At 53.6% G+C, this 22,579-nt stretch overlaps 1 protein-coding gene across 3 annotated transcripts in view; it reads left to right on the plus strand.

Moving 5' to 3' along the window:
- The window catches only part of GAS7 (growth arrest specific 7), a 220,054-nt gene that overhangs the window by 181,046 nt on the left and 16,429 nt on the right, over positions 1 to 22,579 (plus strand). For all 3 annotated transcript variants that reach the window (XM_058559717.1, XM_058559716.1, XM_058559718.1), the window contains 4 exons: positions 2,379 to 2,432; positions 10,630 to 10,719; positions 14,703 to 14,818; positions 17,467 to 17,541. In XM_058559717.1, coding sequence (XP_058415700.1) covers positions 2,379 to 2,432; positions 10,630 to 10,719; positions 14,703 to 14,818; positions 17,467 to 17,541 — 335 coding nt within the window. The remainder of the gene's footprint in view (positions 1 to 2,378; positions 2,433 to 10,629; positions 10,720 to 14,702; positions 14,819 to 17,466; positions 17,542 to 22,579) is intronic.

Genomic DNA, 22,579 nt, shown 5'->3' on the forward strand with positions numbered 1-22,579 from the left:
GCCTGGGACACAATGGTCCCCAAATCCACATTTGTGGATGATGGAGATTGTTTTTGTCCCCCGCAGGGACACCTGGAAAACAAGAGATTGTCCCAGGTCTCCAAGTGGAGAGATGGTGGAAGATAGAGAAAAGCGCTCTTCAGGCTTCAGCTCCAGTGTCCTCTGTTTATTTGCCTTGTGACCTTAGACAAGTTAGTGAGTTTCTACAAGCCTCAGTTTCATCATCTGTAAAATGGACTCGATGCTGCTGAGCTTGCTGGGGTTGTGCAAATGTCCAGTGCCTAGCCTGGTGCCTGCCTCCGAAGCAAGCGCTCAGTGGCAGGAGCTCTTGCAGACCTTCCTCCCGCTGCTAGTTATCCTCTTCATCCTTCTCCTCATCACCGTCCGTGTCAGCGCCAATACATAGACTCAAAGGCTGTTGCCAAGGCTGCTGGAGCACTGGTGGCCCTTCCTGGTAGGCTGGAGTGGGAGCACGGTGGTACTGTGTGTCCGTGGCAGAGGGACTCCTGCAAACTGCGGAATCCATCCCAAAGGCTCCCCTTCCCCTCCTCCCTCCCTGGCGTGTATTTGCTTGGCCAGTGCCTCTGCATGAATGAACCTGTGAGAGCTCTGCGCCTGTCTCTTCTCCTTGGAGAGGGGCACCTGGGTTCCTGCCAGGCAGCCTCTGCCTACCTTCCTCTTGGGCAGCCCAATTTTGGCAAGTGCCCTGGGGCAGAACTGATAGTTTACGAGGGTCCAGGGTGGGTGAGCTGGATGAGTTGATGCATTATAAACGTCTCCAGAAGCTGTAGTTGGTCACAAGCTCGATGTTGCCCCAGAGCCTGTTGGGACTGCTAGGGCAGCTGCCGGAAGTAGGGAGCCTCGATGAAACGACAGGACGTAGATCAGCGTGCCTCCAAGGGAGGTCCCCCCGAGACCTGCTGGATCAGAAGCTCTGGGAGGTGCAGCCGGGACTCAGTTTTGGGTAAATTCCTTGGTTAATTTTGACGAATACAAAGCTTGAGGACTGTTGGTAGCAGACGTGAAACGGAGGCTCCGAGAAGTCGCATTACTTAGCAGAATGTCAAGGCTAGTGAGTTCATTTTCCTGTCTGTGAAATGGGTCATCTACTAGGTCCCTTTTAGCTAGACAGTCTGAGGATATCGGTTTCATTAGTTGACTTTACTTACCAGCCAAAGTAGGTCTGGATAGGAGCAAGGGGATGAGGTGACCATAGAAGGGACCCCATCAAGCTCCCTGTTTTGCCTGATGAGTAGATGGGTTCCTGAAGCAGGGGCCGACCCCTACCCCTGGACACTCATCCTGCCAGGTCGTCCAGGGCTGTGCTGGCCTGGGGATGCGGTTGCTGGTTCCCTGAGCTAGAGAAGTCCCTCTGTGCTTTTCTGGGCCTTTCTCTGTAGAGTCCTGAAGGCCACTTCCTTACATTCCACTAGAGAAAGAACAAGACCCCGAGTGCCAGGACACACATACAGGGACCACCATGGTGCCTGAGGGGTGAGCCTGCTTCCCAGCTCATTGTGTGGCTCAGGACAGGAGTGGGCATCACACGTCCTGCTCAGCGACCCTGCTGAATCCCTAATGTAAGGGCCGACAGTGGGACAATGGAGACCCAGAATTGATGCTCCCCTTTAGGGCCATGGGCTCTTAGGAACAATGTGTTTTCAGCTGGCAATCTTTAATTTTCCGTACCAGAGCCATGCTAGGACTGGGGCAAGCTGCTGAGGACCTGTGGGCTTGGAGGTTTTCTTGCTGGCAACAGGAAGACACAAAACGGCAATCCGAAGTCTGAATGAAAACTGAAACACTGAAACACGGCTCGGCTGAAAACCCCTCCCTGCTCTCGGGGTTGGGAGAGCGGCAAGTCACGGAGGTGGCCGAGAGCCCCCGTGCATATTGCACATTTTTAGGGTTTGATATGTTGGACCCAGGGGATTCGGACTAGGATGTCATGTTTTGAATCCTCAGTGCCAGGAGGTGGTGGCCTGCAATGTGCCTTAACTCTCCTCTCCGGTGGATTCTGCAGGTTCAGGCAGCCGGCGGCACATAGAACCGCCTACCGGTAGAGGGCAGCTGACGGGTTAACTCCCCAGTCACAGACTGGGGGAAGAGGAGGCAGACCTGGTTTGGAGCAGTTCCCCCTGTGCTGAAGGCTTCCTCCAATTTGCCTTCCAGCCGTGAGCAGTGTGGGGTCAGGGGTGCTCCTGCCTGCCCTCTCCCGGAATATGGTGACGTAGGAGTTAACGGCAGCCTGAGCATCCCCAACTTCCCCAGCACGGGGCTTTTAACCGATCGATCCCTCCACCTTCAGGGAACCCGAATGAAGAAGGACGTCCAATATGGAGAACAGCTTTGACGATGTTTCTTGCCTCTCTCCCCAGAATCTGGGATCCTCGTCACCAGGCAAAAAGCAGAGCAAGGAAAACACCATCACGGTAAGTGGCTCCTGCGGAGCGCTCGCAGGTTGAGTGGCAAGCTGGGGCTTTTCAGCCACGGCTGGGCTGTTGCCATGGCAGTGTGGACCGCTGAGTGGAAGCGATGCCTAGCCTGGAATCGGGGAAGTTCCAAAGCTTGGATGTAGCCAAAGTTTCCCCCCGCCTCCCCCCGCCTCCCCCCACCCCCTTCCTTCTGTCGATTCCACATTTCACTTGTTCTCGCCGGGTGAATGAGTGGAAGGGTGGTAGTTGGAATGAGGCAGAAGCCATTTTTGCAGGGCGGGCAGGGGAAGGTACAAGTGCAGGAGTGGGTTGAAGGGGGTGGACCATGCTCTGCGCAAGTGACGTGACGTGTAAATTACAGCCGCAGCGGGGTTGCTTTTGTGCGGGGTAACTTCTGGAAGATGTCAAAGTTAAGAGCAAGAGAAAGCGCCCTAAGAATAGAGTTCCTGGGAGTTCCTGATGGGAAGCAGGCAGCCTCTGCTGAGAGTGGCCAAACCGCCTCCCAGGGCTCTTCCAAAAGCCCGCCAAGCCCCCACGTGGAGGCGAGGAGGAGCTCCCCTGCACCCCCATCAGCCCTGCTCGGGGAAAGCAGGCGCTGGACTTTAGTGCCTCCTCCATGTAGAGAAACAAGTTGTCCATCTGCTCGAACAGCTAAGAACTTGGAGACATGATAAGTGTGGTCCTAGGTTTGCTGTTTTGACACAGGGATAGCAGAGCTGGGTGTGCGGCATTCCTCTCTCAGGCTCCATCACACAGTTCTCAGCTGTTCTGACCACCCGCATGCAGATGAAACCAAGAGTGGGTGCATTTCCCTGGCTCATGGAGGCTGAAAATTCTGCTTTGGAGGAAAAAGAGGGTCAGGCAAACAATAGCAACAGTCATAACGGCTGCCACCTTTGTGTGCATTTATTATGCAAAGTAGCATGCTGCATGGCCCATTTAATTCTCCACTTGCCGTATGAGGTGTAGGTGATGGGACGGATATAGTAGTATGGGGGTTATGAACCTGGACTCCGAAGCCAGAGTGTCAGTTCCAGCATCTGCTAGCTGGGCCACAGCCTGGGGCAGGTCTCTCAGCCTCTGTGGGTCTCAGTGTCCACTTCTGTGCAACGGGGAGATGGTGGGCTCTGTGCCGCAGGGATGATGTAAGGACTAAATGAGTCCATGCACGGAAAGCACTTAGAACAGAGCCTGGCGTGCAGTGAGTGCTTGATACACACTGGTATTCTTGTCACCCTGTTTGCAGATGAGCAAACTGAGGCACAGAGCAGTACCCCGCCCAAGGTCACACTGCTGGGAAGCATCAGGATTAGAGACCTGTGCTCTTATCCACCAGCAGTGCCTGGGTGGAAGTTGCCTCCTGAGGGCAGGGCAGGGCGGCTCAGCCGCGTGGACCTGGGTCAGCCGCAGCTTCCTTATTACAGGAGCTGATGAGGCCAGGCCAGGCGTGGACAGCCCTGGGCCAGACTTCCCAAGGGCACAGTCCTCATCTTCAAATTGTCACAAAATGCCCAGAGTGTTGGGGCAAAGCAGAAACTCCCAAAAGTTCCCTGAAATAGGAGGAAAGAAGAAGAAGAGTGCGAGAAGGGGATATATTAGAATTATAGAAGAAAAGTGAGAAAGAAATGAAAAGTGAAAAGCAGAGTGTTCTGCCTCGCGGAGCTGCTGGAGAGGCCTTTGGTGATGGTGCCAGGCTCCAGGGAGGGGCCGGAGTTACCACCGGCTGTGCCCTGTCTTTCAGCCGGAGCTCCAGCTCTAGCCGAGTAGGCCGGGCACGGACGTGGCCTGGGGTCTCCTTGGCCGGCACACCTTGTCCACGCGTGCTTCAGGGCCTTCCCTCCCCTTCACGCTGACCTGAGTCAGTGCTTCTCACGAGCCAGCCTGCCGTGTAGTCGGCATCTGGAGCCTCCGGGGTACTTGTTTAAAACGCAGATTCCTCGATGGAATCCTAGACCTACAATTGCTCTCTCTGGGGCCAGGCTGGAAAGTCTGCATTGTAACCAACACCCCCAGAGGTTTTAAATAGACACTCAAGCCTTGGGGAAGTTTTGCTGGGGAGGGACTGGCCAAAGGGCACAGAGGGAGTGAGGATGACCTGGGTCTGCCGGCTGCCAGCCCAGATGGCCCCACACATTTCCAGGCCGGAGACGGGCTGCAGACCTCTGTACCCCTGCTCTTTCCCTTCTGCATGGCACTGGCTCTCCCCATGCTCAGCCCCTTCCTCTGGGTGCTGATCCTCCAGAGCTCACGGTTTCCAAAGAGGAGACAGCAGGGCTGCTCAGAGGGGAGGGAAGGAAGAACAGCCCAGCTCCAGGAGGCTAGGGCACAGGCTAATCCCCCTTGGCGTGTGGGGATGGGGTGAGCAACTTCTCATGCTGTCTGACCTGCGGAGCAGAAATTTGGAGGCCTGGGCAGCAGAAGGTGGTGAGTCCAGGTCCCAGTCTGAGGCTTGATGGGGCCAAGGAGCAAGAATTGAGCTTGATTTGATGCTCTGGCTTCCCCACCCAGCCCAGAACACGTTCTGAAGGGCAGACACGTGGGCCATTTGACAGCAGTGAGGCTCAGCAGTCAAGTGGGAGGCTTGATTGGAGGTGACGGGCACTAATGGCAGCTCACAGCCCTCGGCACAAACATGATGTATCAGAATCCGGAGGATTCCAGAAAAGATGACAACAAAGCCACCTGGCTACGCTCCTCTCCTAGAAAGAGGAATTTGGGGCCTCCTGTGGTCCTCGGCTTTGGCTTCCTGACGTGACCTTTCTGGGGCCCCGGGGCCCTGGGTGGAAGCTCGTGGGCTGGAGGTGAGCCCTTGGGGTCATTTGTTTTCTGCTTCCACAGACCCCAGCTCTGGCTTTTCCTCGGCCGCACCCTCCCAGATCAGCTTCCCTCCAGGAGGAAACAGGGCCTGCTTGTTTGTGAAACCATCTTCTTGTCTATGCTGCAGGCTGGTCAGATAGGTGGGCGAGGAGCCGCGGCCTCTGCCCTCCAGCATAGCCTCCGTGCTGGTCCAGGACCAGGGGCCGGGTCAGGGATGTGCTCAGGGCCTCCCCACGTCTGGCCCCCTGGGTGGGTCACACTTGCGTTCAGCGGCTCTCCTGCCACGGCCAGGCGCCTAAGTGGCTGCTGCTGCTGCCCCCCGGGACCCCCAGAGAGTTTCTGGGGGCAGCCCTTGTGGTTCTGGCTGCCCCTGGGTAGGATGGCCCTGGCAGAACCTCAGCTGCTCAGTGGACACCCTGGCTCTCGGGGACGGGGTGTGTTACTCTGCTTATCTGAGCGTTAGAACGGAGTTGGTGCCCGAGTGGAGATGCTGCTGGTTGAGGATGGCGATCTCAGGGGGAGCGAGGCTGGGAGTGGCTCCCAGAACTTCCCCCAAACAGTACACACTGGGAGGCATACCCCTCTCCTGCCCCCTGTTGAGCACTCCTTCCTCCTTGAGCCCCTGCCTTGGCTGGGGACATGGCATATCTATGCCTCAGTGCTGTGGAAAGGTAGTGTGACATAGGTTAAGTGCCTAGGCTCTGGAGCCGGATTGCCTGGCTTCAGACCCTGGCTCCATTATTGTATGCAAGCTGTGTGATCTTACTTCGGTTGCTTAACCTCTCTGTGCCTTAGTTTCCTCTTCTGTAAAATGGAGATAATAGATCCTGCTTTACAGGGTCGTTGTGAGGATTAAATGAGCTAATGTGTGTAAAGCGCTTAGAAGAGTGGCTAGCTCATTATTAGCTCTGGGCAAAGCAGAAGGTGGCTCCTTAGAACCCGCTCTGTGTCTGCCAGGGGGAGGATGGACTCAAGGCACTTGCGGTGCCCAGGAGGCCTTGGGAGGAGGATGAGCTCTGTCCTAGGCAGCAGAGGTGGAAGGGATGGGAATCCGCACTTCTCTTCCCTCTCTGGACTTGGAGCCCTGCTGGCTGGAGCCCGTGGTCATCCCGGGGCTGCTTGTCTGTTTCCGGCCCTTCTGACCCAGGGCGCTGAGCCTTGACTTTGAGGCCTAAGGCCATAGAAGCACAGGGCTGTGGTAAGAGTGGGGGCCCAGGAATTAGGAAGTGGGCTCTTGACCTTGCTCTGCACTTTTTAGCTGCGTGATAGGGGACAAGGGACCTTGCCTCTCCGTGCCTCAGTTTCCTCATCTGGCTGTGATCCTGCACTCCTAGGTTGTCGCAAAGAAACATTTCAGCTCTAATTGCTTACTGGACATCAGCACACCCCACAGCTCACTGCCCCCTCCACTGCCTCCCTCTCCCTGGAATCGTCTGTTCTCCCCCCATCTGTTTCCCATCCCAGGGAATGGAAGCGCTCCTGTCCACCCTGGCCAGTCCGCTCAGGGCCTCTGACCTGAGCGGCACTATTCACCTTTCAAGTTGCATAGCTTTATTCTGGGGGGCTGTCCTGTGCGGTGCAGGATGTTTTCCAGCATCCCCGGCCTCCACCCACCAGATGCCAGTAGCAACCCTGCCCCCCCAGTTGTGACAACCCAAAATGTCCCCACATTGCCAGATGTCGGGGTGGGGGGTGGGGTGGAGGGAGCAGGGTCACCCTGGTGGACAGTCACTGAGTTCACGTCATGGTGCTGTGAAGTCTGTCTGCAAAGTACCCCGTGTTCTCCTCCTCATCCTCTTTCCCGTGCTGCTCTGAGCCGCCGTTGCGTCTCCTGTCACTGCGGAGCCTCCTCCGGTGGCCGCAGTCAGCATCCTCCCTCCAGTGCGTCCGCGCCGCAGACTCACCTCGAGGGCAGCCCAATCACGTCACTCCCTGCCAGACGCTTCCGTGGCTCTCACGCCTGCAGGGACCCCCAGCCTCAGTGTTGTCTGCTCCCTGACTCAGCCCCAGCCACACTGAGCAGCGTGTTCCCCGACATGGGGTGCATCCTCAGACCCCTGGGCCTTTTCCTCTCCGCAACACTCTTCACCTGCCACCCCGTCTGCCTCGATCCTACTCTTACTACTAAATATCCCTCCTTCCGAGATTCCTCCACCGAATCCCTGGCGCTTCCGGTAGCCCCGGCACCCCATGCTTACCCCAGCGCTAGATTTATCCCCAAGTATTGCAATTACTTATTTACTTGTTTGCCTTCCTCACGAGGCTATAAAACCAGGAGAACGGAGATTATACCTTCTATCTCTAGCCCCAAGTCATTGCACCGAGAAGCTGTACTGAGCACCCATGAGGTGCCCGCGCTGTGCCAGGTACCAGGGAAACAGGAAAAGGTGATCTTCCTCCCCTCCTGGGGCAGACTGTCTGGCAAGGAGGAGAGATGCTACATCAACAGTCATGGGAAATATCATTAGAAACGTATGTGTGCAAAGTTCTCGAGAACCTAGCATGGTGCGTGGCCCGGAGGGGACGTTCGGCCAGTGTTTGCATGGAAAGTGGACGAGTTTTCTGTTGACCAGCATCGGGGTTGAGGGCTTGAGTTCTGCCGTCAGCCCAGGCTGGATTCAAATACTTAACTTCTGTCATCCTCGGTTTCCTCATATAAAATGAGGCCAGTGTCGCCCAGCTCGTGGGGCTGCTGGGAAGAGGAAGTGAGAATGCATGCAACGCTCTGGGCAGGGTGCCCGAGGAAGGGCTCCCCAGGAATTCCAAGTCGTTACAACAGCCTCCCACGACGGGGCCGGCGAGGTGCAGTTCTCGAGATGCCCACCAGGGGGTGCGGGGCCCTGTGAGGACTGAGGGAAATCCCTGTGGGGTGGCCGAGAGTGAGAAATCCCAAAACCGGAGTGGACAGAGGCGAGGACAGGCACTGATGTCCTCATAGCGTGGCAGAAACCACACACGGGATGAGACCTTATCCTCCCCCATCCCCCTCTCCCAGCCCAGCCAGCTCTCCTTCAGTGGTTGTTACAGGACCGTTTGCAGGACCCCTCGCCTCCTAGACCCTAGACAGGGCCCTGGAGAGGACATTTACACCCACTTCTGAGTGCCTTCAACCTCCTAGTTCCATAATTCTTAATGCCCAATGTAATGTCATAGCTAATTTATCATTAAATACGTTGAAGTTTTCATGGACTACATTATTAAGCAAAATAGAGATGGACCATTGTCACCATTATTTGTTGAAATGAGGATAGCCAGAACACGAAAGGAGTGATGTGTGAAAGTTTGGAACCCAGCCCTTGTTTCCATGATGGTCACGAGTGAGACCCACGTGGCAGTGGGTCGTGGAAGCCGCGGAAAGAGCCTCATCTCCAGATACACCTTGGGATGTCGGCCCAAAAAGAGGGTTTGGGGAGACCGCTGCCTGATGCTGGACATTGAGAGTCTGGCCCTCCCCACAAGCAGGCTCCTGAAGGCCAGTGACTCCTTGGGTGGCTGTGGGTGCAGCATTGGGAGAAAATGCCCCATCCCAGGGAATCCCTCAGGCCTCCACCTTGACCTGGAGGAATTCAGGGCTGCCCATCTCCAGGGCTCTCTGGGTCATTCCTTCCTGCCCCTGATCCTTCCTACCGTGGCACACTTCCCTCCAGAGCAGGAGTCTCCACCCTCCCATCAGCCAGATGTCAGTGTCCAGGAGGAGGGGGCTCCTCTCCTTGGCTGGGACTGCTCCCATCCTCTCCTCCCAGGACTGCAAGCCAAGCCTGTGGCCCTGGCAGCCACCCTCGAGCCCCTGAACCAGAGGTCACGGCTGGGGACCCACGAGCCTGACTCAGCTGGCAGAGGAGTTGGTTTACCTTACACGGTGTTGTTGTTGATAGTATTCTTATTAACCTTGAGTTAATTCCCATATTTAAAAATTGAGAAACTTGACACAAAAATCCCAATTTTCAGCTTCTCTCGAGTCATATAACCTGACAACCTGGACTCCTCATTCTGGCTTAACCACAGTTGGCAGGAGCTGAGAGAAACCTGCCCCTTAGACGGATCTCCACAGCCCCCCACTCCTTCCCGAATCCAAGGCTGGTCACCCCCCACCTGAGCTGCAGTTCTGTGACACGTGGGACCTCACTTGTTTGCATGGCTGCCTGGCGTTGGAGTGTGTGGCTTCTCCAAAACCTGGGGGTTTTCTGCACTGCTTGTGCCTTGCACTTGTGACGGCTCCCAGGTGAGCAGAAGGTAGGGCTGTGATGAGGGGTTAAAGACTGACGGGGTTCCGGCTCTGCCTCCCCGAGGCTCCACACCTCCCACAAAGAGCACAGATAAGCTGGCTCCATAGGAGCAGATCAGGCTTGAAGCACCATCAGCAGGAACAGTGGCAAAGCCACTTCTGCTGAGCTGGGAGAGCCACAGGCACCTCGGACATGCTTGGGCAGAAAAGTCTGAGACAGATCCCAGAGATGTCTGTACTGTGCTCTCTCGGGCTAGAGCCAGCCCCGGACATGCACCATGGATTATCATTTTAATCTCTTTATTCATAGAACACATATCATGAGATACAATTCTCATTTGTAAGAGAGATACAAGGTAACCTCTCACCCTGACCCTTGGCCATGTACTTCCTTTCTCTGGAAGCAAACGATGTTACCAGCTGCAGAAGTATTCTATACGGTCACGAGTCGCTTAACGACGGGGATACGTTCTGAGAAATGCGTCATTAGGCGATTTGGTCGTTGTGCAAACATCATAGAATGTACTTACACAAACCTAGATGGTGTAACCTGCTACATACCTCCTCTTTTTTTTTTACATTAATGGTAGCACACAGTGAATACTATTCTATATCTTGCTACCCACCCCTAACAGTATATCCTGGCACACCTTCCTTATCAATCCATGAGAACTTTCTCACTGTGTCTTTCGCCATGAATACAAGTCCCACAGATGCCTGTCTGTCTCGTACTTTTTTAACTATCCCCTGTTGATGGACAGCGGAGTTGTGTTCCAGCCTTTTGCTACTACAAATAGTGCTGTAGTGAAAAATGATGTCTGTACGTCACTGCTCATGTGCAAATATATCTGTAGGATAGACTCTTCAAAGTGCAGCTGCTGGGTGGAAGGCTCTAGATGTTTGCAGTTTTGCTAGATCCTGTTACACTGCCCTCCAGAGAGTTTGCACTGATTCAAACCCGTCTGGGGTGGGTGTACGTGCTGGTTGCCCCTCATTTGAAATGCTGGCTGCTGGGGTCTCCCAAGATCCAAGTGCGTGTTTGTCCTATCAAGCTGGCCCTGAAGGGAGGCCTCTTTAGTGCTGTTTTTCGGGAGCAAAGCTTCGCCCAACCGTCCAGCGAAGTTGTTTTCTTTCTTGTTCTGGGCCCTACAGATAAACTGCGTGACGTTCCCTCACCCAGACACGATGCCGGAGCAGCAGCTGCTGAAACCAACCGAGTGGAGCTACTGTGACTATTTCTGGGTAAGTGGTCCCTCAGTTTCCCCCACACTGCGGCTCTGCGGACCAGGAGTGGACACTCATGACGGGCAGGAGAGGCCTTGAGCTCAAAGCAGAGGGGCCTCTCCTATTGAAGCCCCTAAAGGGCCGGCACTCGATTTAGCATCTGAGGCAGGAACTTGAAGACTCTCTTAGAGTCCAGATTATTCCATAAATCTCAGAGAATCAACAGGGTTTTCATTCATGGCAATATGGAAAACCCCGCCAGATGCAGGTAAGCCGGAGGGTCCCTTTCTTTGCTGCTCAGTGAAGGCAGGAGACCAGAATCAACTTGAATAAGGAATCTGGGCTCCAGACCTGCCCTGTCACTCTTGTAAGTGACCTTGGACAAGTGCTTCACTTGTCCACATGGCTGGCCTCACCATTTCCATCAAAGTCACGAGAAGATTTTTCACAAGGATCTGTGGAAAACTCTGGCTTTAAGAGATCTGTGATTCCAGAATTTTTGCATATTGTTTACTGGGTATAGAGTTTCAGTTTTGCAAGATAAAAAAAGTTCTGGAGTTGGATGGTGGCAATGGTTACACAACAATGCGAATGTACTTAATGCCACAGAACTGTATGCTTAAAAATGGTTGATGGTAAATTTTATGTTATGTATATTTTTCCACAATTAAATAAGTATCTTTTGACAAATGCAAAGTTCTACTCCTCAGAAACTCTGGGAATAGTCCTGGACATTTGCTTTTTTCTGTTTGTTTGTTTGTTTGTTTGTTTGAGGAAGATTGGCCCTGAGCTAACATCTGTTGCCAATCTTCCTCCTTTTTGCCTTTTTTCCTTCCCAAAGCCCAAGTACATAGTTGTATGTCATAGTTGTACATCCTTCCTGTTGCTCTATGTGGGACACCACCTCAGCATGGCTTGATGAGCGGTGCGTAGGTCTGCGCCCAGGACCTGAACTGGCAAACCCTGGGCCGCCAAAGCAGAGCGTGTGAACTTAACCGCTACGCCACGAGGCTGGCCCTAATATTTGCATTTTAATGTCAGCAGTGACTTTCAAAATGAGATCGCCCATTCTGGAATCAGATAGTAGTGATGGTTGCACAACCTTGTGGATATATTAAAAACCACTGAATAGTACAATTAACAAAAAAAAACTTGGGGCCGGCCCCATGGCGTAGTGATTAAATTCTGTGGGCTCCACTTTGGTGGCCCGGGTGCGCAGGTTTGGATCCCGGGTGCAGACCTATACCACTCATCAGCCATGCTGTGGTGGCGAGCCACATATAAAGTGGAGGAGGATTGGTACAGATGTTAACTCAGGTCTAATCTTCCTCAAGCAAAAGATAAAAAAAAGATTGGCAACAGATGTTAGCTCAGGGCTAATCTTCCTCAGGAAAAAAAAAAACTTGCAAAGACCCTGAGGAACAATAAATAAACAAAATAAAAACTTTTTTTTTCACCACCGTGCAGAATGGATTATCGGCCCTTTTTTAGATTTGCTAACCAAGTACTGACAAAAATGCTTTTTTCTTTCTACCAAATCACTTGTGCCTTAGAAGATGTCCAGTGATTCTTGTTGCCCCTGTAGTGGCAATTCCTGTTGCCCCAGCTGTGTCTCTTCCAGATCTTCTGCGATCTGGCAGAGGCAGCAAACACTGTAAAAAGCGCTCTGGCTTTGGTGTCCCACAGACCCGGGGGAGGCGGTGAGCTCAGAGGAGAGGGTGAGCAGGGATCAGAGTGTGCAGGACTTCACAGGCCCCGTGAGCACGTTGGGTTTTGTTCTGCTTGCAGCAGGAAGATGTTGGAGCGTTTTAAGCAGAAATATGCTGGGATCTGGTTTGTGTGTGTTACACAGGGAGGACAGTGAGCAGGCAGGAGAAGCAGTAGCAGGGGGGTGTGGGAGACCAGGAAGGGTGGTGGCAGCTTCAGAGATGGAGAGAAGTAGCTGGGTTTGGAGATGTCATCCCTAAAGAGGGGCACAGGACGTGGAGCTTTCAGGGGAGAGTGGCTCGAGCCCTGGGGATGGGCACCCTGGGAGCTGGAGGTCAGCGTGTGGGGTATCATGTGGGGGTGTCTTGGGGAGCCGAGGGGAGCGTGGGATCCTGAGCTGGTCAACAGCGTCCAAGAGAGCGACACTTGTAAGTTCTCGTCTTAATTCAAGCTCTCCTGGGACTCGGGTACTTCCTCTAGCGTTTTATCTCCCTGGCCATCAAGACCTTTTCCACTAATGGAAATCTCTCTGCTGACACAGTCATTAAAGCCCATTTCTTCTGGCTGGTTTTCCCTGGTGTGGACGAATTGCTTGGCATATCCATCCCATGTGGGAGGCAGATTGGGGCTCGGTATTTTGGCTAATTTTTCTTTTGCTTTTTTATCAAGACGTAGTAGTCATATGATGAAATGAACAAATGGTAAATGTACTTTGGAGAAACTTCAAAATGGCCAGAGCAGCCCCACTGTGACATGGTGCGCCCCGTGTGGTGGTGATCCCCCTGTCACGAGAGGTATTACAGTGTGGCTCAGAGGGCCTTGGGTCAAGGCAGCCTAGGAAGGAATATCACGTTGAGAGGGAACGGGGATGTGTCCATAAAACCTTTCATCTACTTGACGATGGAAAGTGGGGTTCTCTCCAGGCATCACCAGCCTGTTTCCATTCCACTCTCCTAAAATGTCTGTTCCGGTTGGGATTTATAGATGCAACCCACTCCTGTGTCAAGGGGTGGGGGGCAGGGGAGACAAAGCTAAGGATTGGAAAGACCTGACCATGTAACCCACTGGCTGAGCGGAGACGAGAACCTGGATCTTTCTGGATCCTGGGACAGGGTTCTCATGGATGCACCTCTCAGTGATGTCAAAGGACATATTTTTAACTCCTTTCGTGAAGAATCGAAGCATTTGTCTCTGATTCCTGGTGGGAAAGGCCATAACAGAGGAGGACAGTGTGGGCGTGGTGCCGGCCCGGCGCTGAGGAGGCTCCGAGAGTTGTTCTCCAGCAGCCATGCTGTGCGGGCAGATGCCGGGCGAATGTCCTGCAGGGAAGGCCGTGTTAGGGGGTGCCAGGCAGGAGGTGGGGCAGGAGGGGAGCAGGAAAGAGGCGTTCAGGCGTCCTTGAGCAAGTGCAGGCAAAACAAAGCAAAAAGCATTTAATTTTGAAATTTTAAGAGTATTTCCTTGCAAAATGGATTGGATGCTAAGTTCCCGTTTCATTGACTTGGCCATCTTCCCTGAGTTCTGACTTTTATTTAAAAGTTACTAATAAGAGATCCCATTCATTGAGTACTTAGTGTACACTGAGCGCTGTGCTGAGCTGTTTCCATAAGTCGCGTATCCAGAGATGACCATATAAGGCCGTGCCATGATTTCCCCAGTTCTCCAGATGAAGCAGCTCAGGCTTGGAGTGAGCGACGATCTTGCCTGAGGTTGCCAGCTGGGGTGTCACTCCGGGCAGCCTGCCCTTTTCCACTCTGGCTTCCCTTCAATCCAGTTTCTCCCCAGAAGCCACTGATCTTTTATGAATGTGCGCTGGAAGATGTCACTGCCCGGCCAGTGCAAGAGGCTGACAGGGGAAGAGATGGCTTAGGGTTAGGGACACCTGCCCCCAAGGTCGCAGACTGTCCCAGCTTAGAGTCTTGACGCAAGACTCCCGAGGGTCCAGCCAGCCTCAGCAGCCGTCTGGTGAGAGTAATAGGCCGCCAGGCATCAGAGCCTGTGCCCTCGGCCTCTCGCCCTTCTTCCTCTCCTTCCCCAGGTTGGGAGGTTGAGGGGCATGTGGTGGGGTGGCTGCAGCTGTAAGGGTGTAAGCATCAGAGAGCACGGGGAGCAGGGCACAGGAGAGACACGATTGGGGCAGCGGAGTCTGCCGCTCCCGTCCTCCCTCTCTGGCTGAAGTCGGGGCTGCCAGGTGCATCTGGGTCCCTTCTGGGGTCTGTCTTCCCTACATTCCATTCCTCCTGGCTCCAGACACCAATGTCACCTAAACTCTTGTGCTTCTGTTTCCTTTCTAGGCTGATAAGAAGGACCCCCAAGGCAACGGCACGGTGGCTGGGTTCGAACTGCTGCTTCAGAAACAACTGAAGGGCAAACAGATGCAGAAGGAAATGTCAGAATTCATCCGGGAAAGGTGAGACCTGGGCCCTCCCAGCTTGGGGACTGGTGACAGCGCCCATCTGGGCCCCTTAGCCTGAGGGAGTGAGCCACAGGGATGAGCACTGCACACCCAGCACTGGGCTTGGTTAGCACTAAGGGGAACATAAGGCTGGAGTAACAAACTCATGGCCTCAGGACAGACCTGGCCAGCAAATGTGTTGCTTTGGCCTGTGTCATATTTTTAAAGATTTGAACCAACATTTTTGTTTAAATTGGTAGATTTTACATTAAAATCTGGATATCCAGCATCTCTTGAGAAAGCTGAAAGTCTGGCAGCAGTGGCTCCGCATCCATCCCTCATGCAACAATTGGTTGGAGCTGAGTAGCAGCTGCCCCTGTGGAGGGAACATCTGTTTCTAGTTTGCCACAGTCCCTACCACTCCCTACTGTATCCCCACACAGACTACTTGGCTCCTTTCCTTACCTACATGGCCCTCATTTGAAGCACTGTACCTTATCATAACAAAAAAGGAGAAAGTTACCTTTCAATTCATCTTTGGGCCAAAACTGTGTCCCAGGTGTGGTATATAGAAACCCCCCACCCTCCCATCCCTGCCTTCAGAGAGATCAGCCTAATGGGAGAGTCAGGTGAGGTCATTAAGTGCAGGGATTTTGATAGTGGTTTGTCTGAAAAGTGGTTTCCCTGAACATAGATGAGAAAACAGTAAATTCAGCCTGATAGAAATAGGAGAAGCTACAAAGAGAAGTCCCTTCTCCGTCTCTCTTCTCCTCTCAGTCTCTCCAAGTTCTGAGACCCTATTAAGCACACACTCACATACCACACGCCTGCATACCTCCTATGTGCACATACTCCCCCAACACGTGTACACACACATGTACACACAGCTTCCCATCTGGAGTCGCCAGGGTGCACTGGAAATATTTATGGTAAATGGCAATATATTTTTAAAATATTTCTTTTTTAATTACAACAACAATAATCAAGTAATAATTCTTTGGCATCTTAAAGCACCGCTTTTCCTTAGGAGGCCCATTTTCTATTTGTGTAATCAACTCTTTATTTTATGACCCATTAAACTGGTGGGAAATTGAGAAGTTGCATAGCTCAGGTGCAAGAAAACAGTCATTAAAACAGGGGCACAGGCAACTGGTTGTTAAAGCCGAAGTCGGAACACTCTTGTGGTTTATCCTTTCACGAAAACATGTTGGCAAATAAAGAGAATCTGCCGTTTGAGGACTCTGGTCTTCCCAGAGAAATGTGGACGCCGGCACCTCTTCTCAGCCCCCCTGGGGTCTCGCAGGGAGGGCCTTGCAGAGCCAAGAGCTGAGGCGCAGAGGTGGGAGTGTGCCGGGCCAGGGGCGGACGTCAGGGGGTTTGCCGTGGCCTCAGCCGTGGAACGCCAGGCAGGGGTGGAGGTGATGCAGACGCTGGCTGTGGGGGTGCCGCCCAGGAGCAGACGGCCTCATGCCTGGAGCACGCGGTTGGCATTGAGCCTTTGGAGGTTTGAAGCTGAGAGTGCGACATGCTTAGATCTGCTCTCTAGAGAGATCTCTTGGCTGCAGGCTGGCCGTCCCTGTCGTCCTGGGGAGGACGGGACTGAATAAGGCAGAGTTAGTGGTGAGGAAGCCACAGAGGCAGGAGAGAGGCTTGAGAGGACCTGGAGATTGGCCGGGGGGATGGTGAGAGCAAAGCAGCGGGACGAAGACCGAGACTGTGGGTGTCTCCGCCAGATCGTGCAATAATGATTACTCAGAGCGCTGCCGCGGGGCTTGGTCCAGCCGCCCTCTACATCAGCGCACCCTTCGGGCCTCCGCTTCGGTGCGGCCAGGAAGCAAAGGCTGCAGCCCCGGGAGCGTCTCTGGGGCCTTGCTATTTGCCGAGTGATGGACCAGAGGCGCTCGGAGGCCCCAGCCCTCTGTCTGGCTCTTGTTGTCACAAGCATATCTCCTCCATGTCCCGCATGGCCCGGAGCATGGCTTAGACAGCGAACAGTACGTTTGACAACATGCTTTACATGGATGTGCCGGATAACAAAGAATGCTCCCCGGAGAGCTGCCTTGAAAGTGTGTCAAGGGCCTGCCTGCTGGAAGCGACATCCAAGACAACTTACCTCTCCCAGGAAGTGGAATCAGCTGCAGCTCGGGGCACTGCCTGGTTTCCATGGAAATGCTTGTGCCCTGCAGGCTTGGCAGTTAGAGGCACTGGGGGCTGGGAGACAGGAGGGAGAGGTTCTGTTCCTGCTTCCAAGGGGCCGACACCACCTTGAAGGGTCTAAACCCAGAGCTCAGGGGCTGGGAGGGAGAGGGGGACAGCACTGGGCATCCCTGTGGTCCATCACGAGTTACGTTCATCATGTGTCAGCGCTGTGCCCAGAGCTGTGCGAATGACAGCTCCTCCTCTTCACAGCCTGGGAGACAGGTGGGAATGTCCCATTTTGCAAATGAGGAGATGGAGTTTCAGACAATTTCATTCATTCATTCATTCATTCAACAAATATTTATTAAGCACCTCCTGTGTGTCATGCAGACAGACAATAGCCATGTACTCTCAGAGCCTGTGGTCTAGTGGGTTCCTTTACACAGTTAATAAGCGGCAGGGCTGAGGTCAGACCCATTGTCTAGAACTAGGGAGCTGACTTGTCGGGTTCTCTCCCTTTGCAGGATAAAGATTGAAGAGGAATATGCGAAGAACTTAGCTAAGCTCTCTCAGAACTCCTTGGCTGCACAGGAGGAGGGGTGAGTGGGGAGGACAGTGATGGGGGTGGGGAGGAAGAGGGGACACTCAGGAAGGCGAGTCCCTTTTCACCCATCACTGCTCATTGGCACGGTCCCATTTGGATGGGGAAGTCTCGGAAGGCCTGGCTCAAGCTGGGCACCCATGACTCCAGGTGAGGGCGTCCATGCTCAGGGTGGGCACTTCCACATTGTCTTCCCTCCAGCAGCCAAGGGCCTCCTGCCAGTTGCTGGAGTATGTCAGGACCCCCTCTGGCCTGACCCCTGGTAGCTGGGCACCCCCAGACGCCCCCCTCTTCTCCCCTTTCTCTGAGGATGTGCTGGTAGGAAACTGGGTGTGAGAGGATTCCGCACCTGGCCCCTTGTTTAGAATTCTCTCCCGTGAGCCTGAGGCCCAGGCTCCCCTCCCCCTCCCGCTGTGACAGTCCAGACTTCCTTGGGTGGGACCTGGGCTGGGGGAGGCTCAGCCTCACCCTCCCAGCTACAGAAGGATCCCTAGTGGGAGGAAGACTGTAGCCTTCCCTGCTCCATCTGTTAACAAGGAGTTTCATCCTACTGGTGGGAATGTAAAGTGGTGCAGCCACTGTGGAAAACAGTTTGGCAATGTCTCAAAAACCTAAACGTAGAATTACCATATGACCCAGCAATTCCACTCCTAGGTTTATACCCAAAAGAATTGAAAACAGATACTCAAACAAATGCATGTACACACGTGTTCATAGCAGTATGATTCACAGTAGCCAAAAGGTGGAAACAATCGAAATATCCATCAAGGGATGAATGGATAAACAAATTTGGTGTATCCACATTGGATGTGCATAGATGCGTGATGGAATATTACTCAGCCATAGAAAGGAATGAAGTACTCCCATGCTGCTCTGTGGATGAACCTCAGAAATGTTACACTAAGTGAGAGAAGCCAGACACAAAGGTCACATATTGTGTGATTCCATTTATATGAAACGTTCAGGATAGGCAAATCCATAGAGACTGAATGAAGATCGGCGGTTGCCAGAAGTTGAGGGAAAAGGGGAATGGAGAGTAACTGCTTAATGGGTATGAGGTTTCCTTTGGGGTGTGTATCTGTCTGCCAGGGCTGCTGTAACAAAATGCCATAGACCAGGTGGCTTAAACAACAGAAATTTAAGTTATCATAGTTCTGGAGGCTGGAAGTCCAAGATCAAGGTGCCAGCAGGGTTGTGTCTGGTGAGTCCTCTCCTCTGGCATTGCAGGCAGCTGCCTTCTCACAGTGGCCTTTCCTCAGTGAGCAGAGAAAGCCAGCTCTTCAGTGTCTCTTATAAGGACACAAATCCTATCCGAGGGTGCCGGCCCCGTGGCTTAGCTGTTGGGTGTGCACGTTCTGCTGCTGGCGGCCTGGGTTCGGATCCCGGGCGTGCACCGATGCACCGCTTGTCGGGCCATGCTGAGGCAGCGTCCCATATACAGCAACTAAAGGGATGTGCAACTGTGACATACAACTATCTGCTGGGGCTTTGGGGAGAAAAAGGGAAGAAAAGGAGGAAGATTGACGATAGATGTTAGCTTAGGGCCAGTCTTCTTCAGCAAAAAGAGGAGGATTGGCATGGATGTTAGCTCAGGGCTGATCTTCCTCACAAAAAAAAAAAATCCTATCCAATCGGGACTCCACCCCTATGACCTCATTTAACCTTAACTATTTCCTTAGAGGTCCCATCTCCAAATACAGCCACACTGGGTGGGGTGGGGGGGTGGTTAGGGCTTCAACATATGAAGTTGGGGGGGACACAAACATTTGGTCCGTAGCAGGTGATAAAAATGTTTCAGAACTAGACAGAAGTGGTGGTCGCACAACATGGTGAATGTACTAAATGCCACTGGATTGTCTTCGTTAAAATGGTTAGTTTTATGTTATGTGAATTTCACCTCAGTAATAAAAATGAATGAAGACGCAGGAGGTTAGAGTTGAAAGGTCCACCAAGGGCCAGCAGCGTCCAGCGCAGTCTCTGTGTGAATCCCTCCTCCTCCAAGGGGGCGTGGCCCCCGAGGAAGGACGACCTTCTGTCCTGGGATGGTGGTGGCTGTCAGAGAGCTGTGATGCTGAACACGGCCAAATCTGCCTGCGTGGCTTGAAGTCCTTCAGGGGCGGGTGTGGCTTTGATTAAGGCCTCTGCATGGGCTCGCTGTGCAGCCAAGAGGCCGCCTCCCAATGGTTTCACCAACCCAGCCGGCCACGGGCCACGGGGCAGCCCTGCAGGGCCCGTGCCTCTTCCACGGACATAAATGAGGTTGGCTCAGGCCCCTCTCTGCCCGTGCACTGGGCCTGAGACGGGGGCAGTAGGGGGAGCGTGGGAGTGTCACCTTCTGGCCTGCCAAGGGGGCTTTCCTAAGGATCCCCGTGCCCTGCAACCACCGTGCTGCTCCCGAGTCTTCCGGCTTCCACCTCCTCGGCCTGGGCGGCTGCCAGGGACACTCCATCCTGCCAACACGCCCGGCATATCCTCCCAGCTGTACAAGTCAGGGCTGCACCAACACACTGGACACACACGCACCTGCAAACACGGGGCCACCCAGCACATGCTCACGTACGTGCATGGACGCCGCTCACCTACAACGTGGCCGTGAGCAGACGCCCCATCACCACTGCGTGCTCACACTAACCCCACGCACGCACTCCTTCCAGCGGGCACCGTTGGTGTGGGGGTTGAACACGTGGGCTCCCTCCTCACAATGTGCGGCAACGCTGTTTTGCATTTACACACAGCTTTGGACATTAGCCCAGTCCACCTTGAAACTTTCCAAGTGCGGCACTGGAGCCTAGAAATTGGGGGCGGTCTAGGAGGAATCTGATGGGGGGCCTTGAGTTGGCTCTTGCGCCTTGAGCTCTGTGTCCAAAATAGATTCCAGAGGATATGTGTACACTGGTAAATAAACAAAGTCAGGTTATTTATTCTGCCTTCAGTTTTTCTCTCCTGTGTGGAAAGGAAGTGGGATTTTGGTCTTTCCTGGTTGGTAATTGTGACAGTAATAAGCATTTTGAATTGGCATGCCTCAGGCTGCATTAGAACAGAAATATCTCTCAGGTTATATTTTCTTCATTAACCTCTTGTTAGATAAAAAATCTCTCTTCGAATGAGAGAATTTCTAAATTACATTTTTCTCAATTGTGAAGCAGCTCCAAGGGGCCTGGAATCCTGGGGTGGGAGGGTGGTGTCCACGGGGGTGTCTTAGCTCAGACAGGCCCGTCCAAGTGTTTGGAGTGACGTCCCCCACCTGTGAATGCCCAGCCTGGAGGTGGGGCCGAGGACACTGTCTTGAGCGTGAAACTGCTTCCTCCTCTCCTCCCAGTAGCCCTCAGATGACATCCTCAGGCTGCTACAGCTGGCGCTGGGCCAGTTCCTGTCCTACAAACTCTCAGCACCACGCAAGGCTTTCTGGCTTCTGGGCTCTTGTTTGTATGCTGCGCAGGCTCGTGTAGCTCAGCTGCAGGAGCAGATCCCTCTCCATCACCCTTTAACTAAGTCCACACTCCTCCTGGGACTGCTTCTGTAAGCTTCGGATAGTGTTGGTGTTCACTTCAGATCTGTGATCCATCTTGAGATGATCTGTGTGAATGGCGGGAGGTCAGGGTCCAGATCCCTTTTTTCCCTATTGGTATACAGTTGGCTCCACACCATTCGTTGAAAAGACCATCTGTTCCCCGTTGGGATACTTGCCACCTTTGTTGCACATCAGTTGCCCAATCGCACATCAGTCAATCACAAACTCACCTCTGGGTGAGTCTGTTTCTGGACCTAGTATTGTTCCCCTGTCTCCGTGACTATCACGACTGCCTCCACCTCCACCCCTCCCCACCCTGGACCTCCCACCCATCTGCTGAATCGGGTGAGGAGCCAGGCCACCCAGAGTTAGGCCTGCACAGCTTCCGGGAGCTTTGGCCCTTCAGGCCAAGACCAATGTCAACAGCTTGGATTGCCCTGTTCCTCACTCCGTCTCCTCGGGTGGGCGCCTCAGCCGGGATCACCCAAGGGGGCCTTTCTTTGCTGCCTGACTCTGAGATAAAATCAGTCAGTCGTTTCCCCTGAACTCCCACCTCAGCCTGAGCCAACACTGCAACCAGAGAGGCCGGGACTGTGGTCAGAGGGGCCCGTTCTGTTCTGCCGGGCACTTCTCAGCTGCTGGCTGCTGCGCTCGAAACCCAGAAGCCTCGCGGCGTGCTGTCTTTTCATCAGCTTTTGCCACTCGAGTTTAATTAGTTCTCTGGGGGAAGTGGCTTCTTGATGAAGTTAAGTCAGCTGAACATTCAGCCTGGGTTTACTGGCTGGGTGGAGAGGTCTCGAGCAAGGACGCAGGAGTGTCGTTTGGAGGGTTGGCGAGGTTAAAGAGTTGCAAATGATGGGGAGCGTAGCATGGATTTCTACATTCGAAAGTCTTAGGGACTTCAGGAGATTGCTTCTCTTGGGAACACCTCCTTGGAGTGGAGAAGTGATTTAGCTTAGAGGACTCAGCCATTCTGTAGTGGGCTGTGGGCTGCACTGGGGCTCACCCTCCAGGATCAGTACTAACGGGAGCCACGCTCCTGAGGATGGTGATGGAGAGCCTTCTCTGCTGTGTGGGCGTCCCTCAGAGGCCCCTAGACTCAGGTGGCCCATCTTTGCCCCTCTTGGAAGTCAGACCACTGGAGGTTTACCTGTGAGCAGGGCTCTGTGGTACCTTCTGTGTGAGAAGGGCTTCTCCCTGAAAAGGCATCTGTTCTTTCTTGATTTACCGGCAGGTGTTGCACTGCTCATCAGCAAACAGGGAGGGGCAATGAGAAGGGCTGGGGACAGTAATGGGCCAGGTATCAAGGCCCTCACTGTGGCTGCACCCCACTTCCTCTCACATCTCCCCCAGTTCTCCAGATATTTCCCCAGCCACTTGACTGTCTGCTAGTCTGTGCTCTCAGCTCCAGAGATCCTCAGCTCGGTTGGGATGGCTCGTCTCACCCCATAGGTTGAAGTGTGTTACTCATGTCTGTTTTGTGCCTGGCCTCTGCCTCATCCAAGTTCACGGTCTTGGGTGTTAT

Source organism: Diceros bicornis, chromosome 18, assembly GCF_020826845.1.
Source record: "Diceros bicornis minor isolate mBicDic1 chromosome 18, mDicBic1.mat.cur, whole genome shotgun sequence".
In the NCBI taxonomy this organism is placed as follows: domain Eukaryota; kingdom Metazoa; phylum Chordata; class Mammalia; order Perissodactyla; family Rhinocerotidae; genus Diceros; species Diceros bicornis.